This window comes from Euprymna scolopes, chromosome 2 (assembly GCF_053919585.1).
Source record: "Euprymna scolopes isolate OS-2025 chromosome 2, ASM5391958v1, whole genome shotgun sequence".
Classification (NCBI taxonomy): Eukaryota; Metazoa; Mollusca; class Cephalopoda; order Sepiida; family Sepiolidae; genus Euprymna; species Euprymna scolopes.
Genome location: NC_136483.1, coordinates 195,608,226 through 195,621,266, shown reverse-complemented (window position 1 = coordinate 195,621,266; position 13,041 = coordinate 195,608,226). Strand labels below are relative to the sequence as shown.

General features: G+C 35.1%; 2 protein-coding genes across 2 annotated transcripts in view; one reads left to right on the top strand and one right to left on the bottom strand.

The window, feature by feature from the left end:
* Positions 1-3,022, top strand: part of LOC145241289 (uncharacterized) — an 82,487-nt gene extending 79,465 nt beyond the window's left edge. The window contains 3 exon segments of the mRNA XM_080104038.1: positions 93-310; positions 425-817; positions 2,741-3,022. Coding sequence (XP_079960164.1) covers positions 93-310; positions 425-817; positions 2,741-2,896 — 767 coding nt within the window. The 3' untranslated portion in view covers positions 2,897-3,022.
* LOC145301289 (uncharacterized) overlaps positions 1-13,041 on the bottom strand; it is a 539,758-nt gene that overhangs the window by 207,383 nt on the left and 319,334 nt on the right. The window lies entirely within an intron of this gene.

The following is a 13,041-nucleotide window of genomic DNA, read 5'->3' as shown; positions in this document are numbered from 1 at the left end:
TCATATGTTATATAATTTTATAAATAAGCTGGGTTATTCATGATTATTTCTTTTGTAGTAAATCATAAGAGAATTTAATGATTTCTTTTCAGCCGAAGCAAGTCTGTTCGTTGGTCATCACATTACAACCTTTGATGGACGTCATTTGAATTACAAGGGAACTTGCAGCTATCTCTTGGCACGTGATTTTGTCGATGGTAACTTTACTGTTGTTGCCAACTTTGATGCAGACCGCAGATCAAAAACATTGAAATCCCTTAGTGTGACAACAGCTCATAATGAACAATTGGAAATCTTCCCTGATAATAAGGTCTGCATCTTTTCGTTCTTGCGTTATTAATTGCAAAAAAATCAAATGTGAGAAATGAAATTAGCTTCTCATTTAATATTAATTGCCATTTAATTATTAATTTTATTTTTGAAGGTTTTCTTGGGCGGGCGTGTCGTGAAATTACCACTGCAACTTACCGATGCCACTGTTAGACGCCAAGGTAACCTGATTGTTGTTCAAAGCAAACGAGGCTACAAAGTGATGTGCGACCATGATAACGAATTGTACACCGTACAAGTCAGTGGTTGGTATTTCAACAAAATGGCCGGTCTTTTTGGTAATTACAACAACGAGCCCATGGACGACATGCTTATGTCCAATAATAGGTACACCAACGATTTGGAACAATTTGCAGAGTCATGGTCAGTGTCCAGACAATGCAGATCTCATCGCAACTTTGCTCCCAGTCACATGGTTCCTGAGAACATGGAATGTGCTCGATTGTTTTTGCAAACTCATTCACCATATCGTTATTGTTTCAAACAGGTAAAAATTCTTCCTTTTTTTTTTTCAATCATAAATTTAAAACAATGTAATCATAAAGACGTTACTGAAATCATAAACTAACGATCGTAGAATTTTTTTAAATTCCATTTTCACCCAAACAAGGCACAGTGACACTTTGAAGTAGTGGGCTACTATCGGGGACATAAGTTGCAGGGATATTATGTAGGGAGTTGAGCAGCGAGATGTCTATTTACATTACACTTGAATTTCTGCATGTCAGTACAGTTGGGAAAGCAGGAGCCCGGAAGGGAGTTCCAAAGTCTAGCAGTTCTGGGAAAGAAACTATTATAGTAGATTCATCTAGGGATCTCTACTGTGAAGGGGTGGGATTTTGCTGCTTGTCGAGTTTGTCGGGGGTATTTACATCAAGGGGGTACAAGTGCTTGTTGTTTGTCGGGGCATCTACCATTAAAATACTTGTAGAACAGGCAGAGGGATGCAACATTTCGTCGATGGGACAGAGGTTGAAACTTTGATGACAGTTTAGGACATATCAGGTTGGCGACGCTCTTTTGAACCCTGTTCAGTAACGAGAGACTAGTAGCAAATGCACAAGCTCTAATGTGACAGCAGTACTCCATACATGCGCGAATGGTGGCCTTGTAGAGATACATTCAGGCGTAAGTAGCTTTCTAGCACCGTAGAGAAAGCCCACCTTCTTCGCAGCAGCCTTGGCAATGCTCTCAATATATCTGTGCCAACTCATGTTCCTTGTGAACGTTAAGCCGAGGAGTTTGAAAGAAGTAATTTTAGGTAATGTATCTTTAGTCATAGTTATTGGTGGTAGAGAAGGTTTCTTGTAATTATTGAAGGAAACAAGCTTAGTCTTGGCAGCATTGAATGTGATCATTCATTTTTGGCCCCATTCCACAACAGATTGAAGGTTTTCCTCTAGTGTTTTTGTCATTTCCTTAGATATGTGTTTATTTGTTTTCCCCTTGTGCCTGTTATAGAGAGTGTTGTCATTGGCAAATATACTCATCTCAGAAACAATTTTATCAGGGAGGTTATTTATGAATATTAGGAATGATAAAGGTTCAAGGATAACCCCCTGAGGTACTCCCGCATTTATATCATATTGTTTAGATGTACGACCGTCGAGGACAACCTGGAGTCTTCTCTTATTTAAGAAAGATTTAATTATGTTAAGTATTCGTCCAGTGATACCGTAAGATCTGATTTGATCTTAGAATTGTTGACAGATTCCAAAATATGATTATTTTACTTCCTTCATTTTTTATAATGCAATCTTATTTGATTTAATATTCTCCGCAAAAACGTTTGCATGAAAAAAACCTTTAATGTTGCAGAAAGGAAGTGGAATTTGGAGAAATATTTATTGATTGATGTCTAATATATTGTTATGATTCAAACCGGTAAAAGTCTTTTCTATTTTTCGATAGTTCGTTGAATTATCAATAAAAAAAATATGCTCACTTCCATTTTTTTGCAGAAATTATTTTCAAAATATAAAAGCCGATAGATTACGAAATATGTATTGACCTTCTTGATTTCTTGTAAGTTCATGATAATATAATTATTTCGTGTGCTACAAAATTATTTTATTTGCTACACAATTCATAAAAGTTCCGTCATATTTTATGCCCACACGATTATTCTTGTAGGTTTTATAAGTAAACTATAGCAATAATCATAATGGTGCTATTAATAGTAACACCAGCTAATACTATTTTGGTGTAAAGATTCAGTGCAAGCTGAGTGACATACTATCATTCAAATGACTTCGATTCTTACACTATTTTCTAAATCTACTTTTTCGCATGATTTCATAAAAAAAATGCTAAGAAATCATCTTTGAAAATGTTACCGTATTAATTTCGATTGAAACTAATGATAAAAACAAATGTTGATCTGATTCTGTTTTCCTGTTGATGTATTTAGGTGGATCCTAGCCAATTCTACAAGATTTGTGCCATGCAATTGTCCTCTTCAAAGGCAACACCTATTGAGTTGTGTAAAATAACATCCTACTATATGAAGAAATGTGAGACGAAAGGTGTTCATCTATCAACGCCATATATGTGCCCCATAATCTAAACGATGGTCAAATTAAAAGGTAACTTATAATTGGGAGATTTTTCTTACACCAACTTTACTTTTAATCTTTAATTCTTGTTTTATAACATGCTTAAATAAATCAACATAAGTTTTATGCAACTGTAACGTCACGTTTGTAATTTATTATCTAATCATAATTGCATATTTGGAGTGTTTTTGGATATGTATATTAAGAGTAAATCGCTTTCGGGTCATACAAGAGTCCGATCCAAATGACAATCTACACCAGTTTCAAATTGTTTAAGTATTCCAACATGTTAATACATCAATGCCATGCTGGTAATCTTAATATGTTTTCCATTTCTTATTGCTACAGGATTAAATAAACTACACATTTGTTCCATTTTTGCCATAAAATAATAAAATACAAATCTATTCAATTTTCAATTAGACTAGATTACTCAAGTTAAAGTTGTAGTTGAAACTTTTCAAAAAACATTTGTCGGTTCTATTTTTAACGATTTTTTTTTTTTATTCAATTTTCACCCCAAACAAGGCATAGTGCCACTTTGAAGCAGGGGGCTACTATTAGGGAATTAATTAGCGGGGTCATTATGAAGGGAGAAGAGTAGAAAGATGTTTGTTAACATTACACTTGAACTTCTGCATATCATTGCAGTTGGGAAAGCAGAATCCCGGAAGGGAGTTCCAAAGAACCGCAGTTCTGGGGAAGAAACTATTGGAGTAAAAGGCTTTCTTGCACCTAGGGATCTCTACTGTAAAGGGATGAGACTTAGTAGCTTGTCGGGTTTGTCGGGGGTAGTTACATCGGGGAGGTACAAGTGTTTGCAGTTCGTCAGAGCATTCACCATTAAAGTATTTGTAGAACAGGCAGAGGGATGCAACATCTCGTCGATGGGACAGAGGCTGAAGCCTAGATGACAGTTCAGGACCTATCAGGTTGGCGACTCTTTTTTGAACCCTGTCCAGGAGCGAGAGACAAGCAGTAGATGCACCAGCCCAGATGTGACAACAGTACTCCATACATGGGCGAATGGTTTCCTTATAGAGGTATAGGATACTGGCAGGCGTAAGTAGTTTTCTAGCACGGTAGAGGGAGCCAACCTTCCTTGCAGCAGCCTTGGCAATGCTCTCAATGTATCTATTCCAGTTCATATTCCCTGTAAACGTTAGGCCGAGGAGTTTAAAAGAAGTACTTTCAGGCAATGTGTTCTTGGCCATTGCTATTGGTGGTAGAGAAGGTTTCTTGTAGTTATTGAAGGAAACAAGCTTAGTCTTAGCAGCATTGAATGAGACCAACCATTTTTGTCCCCATTCCACTACGGATTGGAGGTCATCCTCTAGTGTTTCTGCCATTTTCTTGGATATGTGTTCATTTGTTTTCCCCTCATATCTGTTATAGAGAGTGGTGTCATCGGCAAATATACCCATCTCCGAAACAATATTATCAGGGAGGTCGTTTATGAATATCAGGAACAATAGAGGTCCAAGGATAGACCCCTGAGGCACTCCCGCATTTATGTCATATTGTTTGGATGTACGTCCGTCGAGGACAACTTTGATTTTTCTATTACTTAAGAAGGATTTAATTACGTTATGAATTCTTCCAGTGATTCCATATGATCTAATTTTCCTTAGAAGACCATCGTGCCATACCCTGTCAAAAGCCTTAGATATATCAAGGGCCACCGCTCTACCCTCCCCTGTTTTATCCAATGAACGGTATATACGTTCAGAAACTACAGTTAAGATATCTGCTGTTGAACGGGCTTGCCTGAATCCATATTGTTTGTCAGTCAGGAGTTTAGCAGCTGTTAGGTGCTGGACTAGGACTTGATTAACTAAGGACTCAAATATTTTGGCGAAAAGCGGGAGGAGGCTAATGGGGCGATAATTTAGTGGGTCAGTTCTTTCACCAGAATTCTTGAAGACTGGTACCACAGAGGCGGTTTTCCAGCAGTCGGGAAAACAAGATTCGTTAAGGCATTTATTGTAAAGTTTGGACAGAACTGGAGCAACCTCGGCAGAGCATTTTTTTAATAGCACAGCCGGGATGAGATCTGGTCCACATGCTTTAGAGGTGTCTAGGTTTTTTATAATAGCATGTACCTGAGAAGGGGTGATTTTCAAATCGTCAAGTGTGGCGTCTGTTCGCAGAGGAAAATCAGGGAGTGAGTGGTGTACCGAGTTCAGTGTGGAGTTTGAGGCAAACCGACTGGCAAGCAGATTAGCCTTGTCAGTTGCCGTGCAAGCAACCTCATGATTGTTTGTTAGTGGGGGAATAATTGACTGTCCATTATTAACTACGCTGTTGTAGATTTTCCAAAAATCCCGGGTTCCTAATTTCTGTGCTTCGATGCGCTTTCTGGTGGTTTCAGAGTAATCTGACTTAGCTGTGTCTATCACTCTCTTACAATTATTTCTAGCTTCTATAAACTTCTATTCGAAATTAGACGAAATGCTCTTGATTTGATTCCACAATTTGTTGAATTTCTAAAATTAATTGCATTAAATAAGATTCGAAAGAAGAAACGGATTTTCTTTTGTTTTAAAGGATAAAATGGGATTATGTATAAATTCTGATTTATAAATATAATCATTGGCTTTAATAAACGTTAGTTGATCAAACATTTGGATATGAATTTAAGCCGGAATGGCTAACATCGGAACTTCCTTAAAATGACTATGGTGCCCTGTATCTAATCTTAATTATGTTATTACATTTCGTAAAATTATTTGCAGAATTATCTTACTGACTTGGACCTTTCTAGTATGCATAAAAACACATAGTCTCGCAAAGGAATTAGTTATAGCAACTTGATGAAACAATTATATCACACTCCTCGTGATAAGTTAATTCATTAAGTTAACAATAGTCTGCGAAAGTGACTAATTAAATATTGTCTTACATACGGCAAAATACATTATAGCAAGAAAAAGGCGCGGATCCTGTTATTATATGTCGCTATAAAGCAACAAATTGCAACAAAATAGGTGCAGTATAATAATACAAACGCCATTGAATTATAAGCAACGACATCCTTGACGACAAAAATATCTAGATCATACAAGTAATAGTCTTCGAGATTATATGTATCGCCTATATGTATCGTCTATATGTAGCGCCTATATGTATCGTCTATATATATCGTCTATATGTATCGTCTATATGTATCGTCTATATGTAGCGACCGCTAAGCAGTTTTATGAAATCTGCGCAGAAACTGGAGTACAAATGAATGCGTTTCAAATATGATTCGAACTTGCAGTAATCTTGTTTTGTCAAATAATCTAATATATAAAAGGCAAAATGTGTGTGTGTGCGTGTGTGTGTGTGTGTGTGTGTGTCTCGCAGAAACTTCCGGCAGACGCGTCGGAACGTGATAAAATTGATACCGTTTTAAAGCTCAGTCTCTTGGACGATAAATATCGAAAAGTTGGCCAGAAACATTAATTCTTTCATTCTCAACTAGACAGTTTTCTACAAGGAGGGGTCGGTTTTTTCGTCGATATTTTCGAGCCTGTTTGCCTACTACCAATTTTATTTTCTCTCCACCAGGGCTACCTGCTGTTGTTTTCCCCTCCACCTCTCCACACCCCCTCTACTACCACTTTTTTAAAAACCTCTCTTCATCCTTGAGGTTCCTTACTACACCACCTCTTCACACCCGGGCAACGCCGGGTACCTCCGCTAGTCTGAATATATAGAGTCGTGATTGATTTATTTTCGTCACAGATGGGGGAATTGCCGACTTAATGCTTATTGCCAAGTTTCGATATCGTGATAGAAACGTCAATCTTCTCAGACTTGACCGACTTCTAATATAATCACATTTAATCGAATATTTTTTTGTCGACAAATCAACCCATTTGGCGGAATTTAACGCTGAAATGTCTAAGTGTAAACAATTCATAGCAGACAATTCATTGAAGATTTTCATTCTATGGTTCTTTTTGAAGAAATGAGCACTTCAGAAAAGAATGGTTATTGCAACGGATTTTTCTTGCTAGCCTTCATGTTAAGATATTTAATATGTTGATCGTTTAATCATTGTTGCATGGTTTTATATGTATTCGGATATCAAGCAAGATCATCTTCAGTTTGAATTCATTAATAATTGGTAACAGATTATAAAGTGAATCTAAACGCAAAGTTGTGCAAGACAAGCAATAAAGATAAAAATAACAATCAACGAAATCTGATGATGTTACTAGACAACTAGTTTAGCATTGTCCAAGATAAAGTTATATTCATAGATCAACTAATAATGATAAAAGAAATCGACAGTAAATACAAAACGATTGATTATTTGGTTTTGCAAGTTTTTTTATTTTAAATTTTTAATTTCCTTTTCATTTCTTTTTAGGTAGTTGAAAATAAGAGTCCATGTTTCAAGTGTCTGTTTGTAAAATTGTTTGTCATTTGTTCGGAAATAAAGTAATATATGCAAATATTTGTCTATTTCGTTTTTATTCTCTCTTTCCATCTCTCTCTACTTATATATCGCTTTCTCTCTCTGTCTCTCTGTCTCTATCTCTGTCTCTGTCTCTGTCTCTCTCTATCTCTCTCTCTTACTCTCTCTCTCTCTCTTTCTGAAGGTATGAGTCTATCTGCCTCTCAGCCTGCCTCCCTATAAGTGTACCTTACGCTGTATTTGTTGATGTGTCCGTGTGTCTGTGTTTACAAAATATGTTGTTCGCCCGCTGATATCGCAAACCTCGAATATCGTGATTAGGTCTTTGTTTTAATTTACTTTAAACAATAAGTTTAAATGACAATAGTAGAAGAAGAAGAAGTTAAATAATATAGTGGGGAAAAGGAAAATGAAACAGAAAAAAAACGGTTGTTTAGCATCCATGTGTTTTAACAGCTAATGTGTTCGTTTATTCTCCAATGTGTAAGGGAGAAATTATTAGTTTGGGTAAGGGAAATGAAAAGTTAATGATTTGTATAGGAGTTTATAATCCAGTTAAGAAGGGTGACTGGAGGACATAGTAAGAATGTGTATATATTTTCCGGGTGTAGACTGGTAGCAGGAAGAGTACTGCAGAAAGACTGGGAAAACTAAGAACTACTTCCTCTGTAGATGATGGCAATCGTCATTATGCTTATCCTAGGATGCAATGTAGGGTTTCAATATAACGAATAAATGTGTCTATAACGGCGGTCAAAAGTTAGAGAAGATGGTTGATAATAGTTTAGACATAACAAATTTGCATGTGGCATTTGTTCATGCAAACCTATGGTAGTTTGGTCCAGAGGGGAAAACTGTGCCTCTTTTATTATATATAGGGATAGGGATTAACTGAACAAGTCACCCCTCTCTTTATTATTTATATATATGTGCTTGTCTCATCTCTCTCACTCTGTGCTGATTCAACAACTCTTTAGTACTTCTAAGTGCCTCTGTGGTATTACATCTCCAATCCAGTTGCAAGCGTTTTGGATTAGCCTCAGTCCCAGCACTAAAATTTAGGGTATAGTTTCTTTTTGTTTTGGCTTAATCAAGGGCAGAGGAGTCCAGCATCAGAAATGCGCCACCCTATCAAATATCAGCGTCATGGGGGCGAAGATATATATTTACTTTTTTTTAACTAAAACTTGTATAAATATAAAAAAAAAGCGACTTACTTTAAAGAAACGCCTCACTCAAATGTAAATACAAAATGCCTGGTGATTTTCACAAAATTATAAATCAGGCTAACTATAATAATGTCGCTTAATTAATTTAATGTTGTAATAAAAACGGAAATATTTATTTAATTATAATAGTTTTGAATGTACACAAGTAAGAATTTATTTATTTTTCTCTAAAATATATCATATTTATCTTGGCATAAGTTTGTTATTCGGCAATATGATCCTGTTTTCAATATTTTTCCTTAGAATTTGAAATAAAACTTTTGTAAAATGTTGTTCAAAACTGTGGTTATTTTTTACACGAACTACATATTTGTCAATTTTATCAATTACATTAATCGATTTATTTTTAAAGTTTATTATTTATTAAAAAGTAAGCTAAAACAATTCTTTATTAATGATTAAATATAATTCAAATATGAATACAAAAACAGATTATTTACTAATGAAAGTTATAAACTTTCATTTTTTTCACTGTTCTATCCACTCATATTTCTTCAAATTAATCAATATTGAGAATTATACTATTTTTAAACATTTTCTAGCGACCAATGAACTCCTTTTTTAATCTTTTATTTTCAAGATAATAAAAAAATCCTCACAATGATGTTTACACGTTTTTCAAAGGAAATATTAAAATATTACATTTAAAAAATTATCGGAAACTATTATCATTAAAATCGCATGAAATATTTTTTGTAATTATACAGGATGACCCCCCCCCCAAAAAAAAGCTAAATGAAGGCCATCTAGAACATATGCTGTAGAACAGAGAAAAAAAGGCCAAAGACCCTAGTGTTCTGATATGATGCTTTGAATATAATAAACTAGTTATGACCAAAGTTTCATTTTATTCGGACAAAACACTAAGAAACGGGGCTTAATTAGAGTTGGGGCCCGTTTTTTGGGGGGTCACCCTGTATTATTCCTTTTTGATGAAATTATAGAATAAACACTGCTTAATTCAATAATAATATCGTTAGTTGGAGATTTTTTTTTCTTTGAGTGTATTTTTTTCACTAACACGAACTTAGGGGCGTTTTCATAGTATATAATTTTACTTGTTCACATCTATGATGCTTTATTTTCATAAAACAAACAAAAATAAATTCATGTGTTCCTTTTGTTTGCTTTTTAGTACTAAAAATATAATTTTAGTGAATGTGTTTTCTTTTGTTTTGTTTTTTTTTTCCACACAAAATAATACATTTTCATTAAGATTAAAAAAAAATAATGTGTTCATTAGATTCCAACGCACACGACAGATTTTCCCCATTCTATGTGTAACACAATGTTAACTGTGATCTAATTAAATATTATCATCATTTAAAAGAAGAAGTTTTAAATGAACTAGTAATATTTGTTAAATTTTTTTTAACGTATGAAAATAATCAAAATGCGCAACGAAAATCGAGTTTACATTATCAACGCCTTAAAACAACATTAATCATTTTCACCATTTTGAAAGTCTAAATACACATGTATGTGTATTCGATACTTATTTATTTATAAATTAACTTATATTTTAAAAGCAGTTTTCGTTAAATATATGAGGAAATATGTGTGTGTGTGTGTGTGTGTGTGTGTGTGTGTGTGTGTGTGTGTGTGTGTGTGTGTGTGTGTGTGTGTGTGTGTGTGTGTGTGTGTGTGTGTGTGCTGCCCTTTATACTTCATGTTACGAAAACAAAACAAAATAAATTTAGGTTGGGTAAAATTGCAACATTATATAATGCTGAATAGTTTAAGTTAAAAACATGTTTATTTTTTATGTATATATTTAAAACAATCATTTATTTTACTTAAAGTTGTAAATAAAAATAGATATAAAAACAATATTGTCTATTTTTTATTTTTATTATTTTTATTTTCAAGTAAAATAAATAATGATTATATATATATATATATATATATATATATATATATATATATATATATATATATATATGATTAGTTTTTTTTGGAAAAAGAATTCCAGCAGAGTGGTCAATTAAAAGGAAAATCCAAATTGTAGGAGCGTATTTATATTTTGTGTACAGAAAGTTGTTAGTTGAGACAGATCATTGGTACCGTCGGTTTCAAGCCCGATAATAAGGCCCGTTTAAGGTATCCTTATCAAGCTCTCTTCAGCCAATATTCGTCTGAAGAGAGCTTGATAAGGATACCTTAAACGGGCCTTATTATCGGGCTTGAAACCGACGGTACCAATGATCTGTCTCAACTAACAACTTTCTGTACACAAAATATATATATATATTTGTAGTCATCGACATACAGTCCTGTTTCGTTGTATCACAACTCATCAGTGCCGCTAGACTAGCATCTCTCCCAAGTCAAGGATTGAACCTAGAACCGTCGTGTTGACAGTCGGCATATATATATTAGTCATGTTCGTGTTGACAGTCGGCATATATATATTAGTCATGTTCACCCCTAACAAGGCATATCGCCACTTGGATGTAAGGGTCTACTATTTGGGACTATACCTCGAAAGATTAACAAGATGTTCGTTTACGTTACATTCAAACTTCTGCATATTAATACAGCCAGGGAAGCAGGAAGCAGGAAGGGAATTCCAAAGTCTAGCTGTTCAAGAAAAGAAACTATTAGAATAGAAAGCTTTCTGGCATTTAGGGACCTCAACAGTGAAGGGGTGAGATTTGTTGCTTAGTAGGTCTGTTAAGGATATGTACATCGAGGGATCACAAGTGTAACAAGTTTCTCAGAGCACATTCTATTAAAATACTTGTAAAACAGGCACAGAGATGCAACATTGTGACGATGAGACAGGGGTTGGAGACTAGTTAACAAGAGAGAGGCTTGTATTACATGCACCATCCCAGATGTGGCAACAATACTCCATACATGGACGAATGGTGGCCTTGTAAAGGTACAGGATACTCTCAAGTGTGAGTAGTTTTCTAGCTCGATAGAGGAACCTCATCTTCTTTGCAGCAGTCTTCCCAATGTCCTCAGTGTATTTTTTCCAGTTCATATTACCCGTGAATGTTAAGCCGAGGAGTTTGAAGGAAGAATTCTCAGATAGGGTGTTATTTGTCATGGATATCGGTGGTTGGAGAGGCGTCTTGTAATTGTTAAAGGAGAGCAGCTTAGTTTTACTAGCATTAAATGTTAACATTAATTTGCGGCTACATTCCACTACAGTCTGAAGGTCATTTTCTAAGGATTCAGCCATTGTCTTAGATTTGTGTACACCTGTTTTTCCCTCATGCATGTTATAGAGCATTGTATCATCAGCAAATATACCCATCTCGGACACATCATTATCAGGAAGGTCGTTTATGAATATCAGGAATAATAGTGGTTCAAGAATCAACCCCTGATTCACTCCTGCAATAATGTTATGCTGCTTGAATAAACGTCCATCAATGACAACCTGGATGGTCCTATTGTCTAAGAAGGATTCAATTATATTTAGTACTAGTGGCTGCACCATGTCAACACACACAACGCCGACTCAAACACAAAATTGTGTACACTCAACATCAAGTACACTCAACATCAAGTACACTCAACATCAAGTACACTCAACATCCTTTTACCATCAACACTTACCTTGTGAACTCGGAGTATGGGAAATTCCCATCTGCACAAAACAAAATCACTGAAAAAACAAAAATAACTAACAGTAAGAATAATGAGTAAATGTTGGATAAAATTATTACAAACTTGCCAGGATTCGAACCTGGAATCTTCTGATCAGACGTGTTATGCATTGCGCCACAAGTCCTGTCCATATGCTGAAAGATGTTACCACGACTGTATACAGACAGTGCTAAATTCCATTGACATGGGCAGGTAACTTTTTCGACAATTGCATGAAACAGCCCAAAGTCCCTTATTTCAGGCTTTTTGTGTGATTCCACATCGTTCATTAGATAAAGACAATCTAGGGACTCACACCTTTCAGGGAAAAAAATAATTTTTCAATTCGGTGCATCCGTTCAAAACTTTTATTGGTATATACACACACACACGCACATAAATAAATAAACATTTAGAATTTTATTAATAGTATAGATACGTCAAGTTATACTGTATGATTGAATTTTCATTAGCAGCCTTTCATGCCAGACTTTATCAAAGGCATTATATATATATATATCAAGGGATACAACCCACCTTATCCAGTACATAGTATATGCGTTCAGAGATGACTGTAAATATCTGCAGTAAAACAACATTGCTAAAATCCAGAGAAGATTAACTTTTGCAAGGTGGTAGACTAATGCTTGATTGATTAAGGTCTCAAAGATTTCAGCAAAGAGGAGAAGGATACTGATAGAGCGATAATTTAGAGGGTTAGTCCTTTCACTGGAATTCTTGTATACTGGTAACACAGAGACAATCTTCCAGTTATTAGGGAAGCAAGATTCAGCAAGGCATTTATTGTAGAGTTTGGAAAGTATGAGGGCTAGCTCAGCTGAACATTTCCTAATTAGTATCATAAGAATGAGATCAGACCCACACGCTTTGGGGGTGTTTAAGTTTTTTATGATATTGT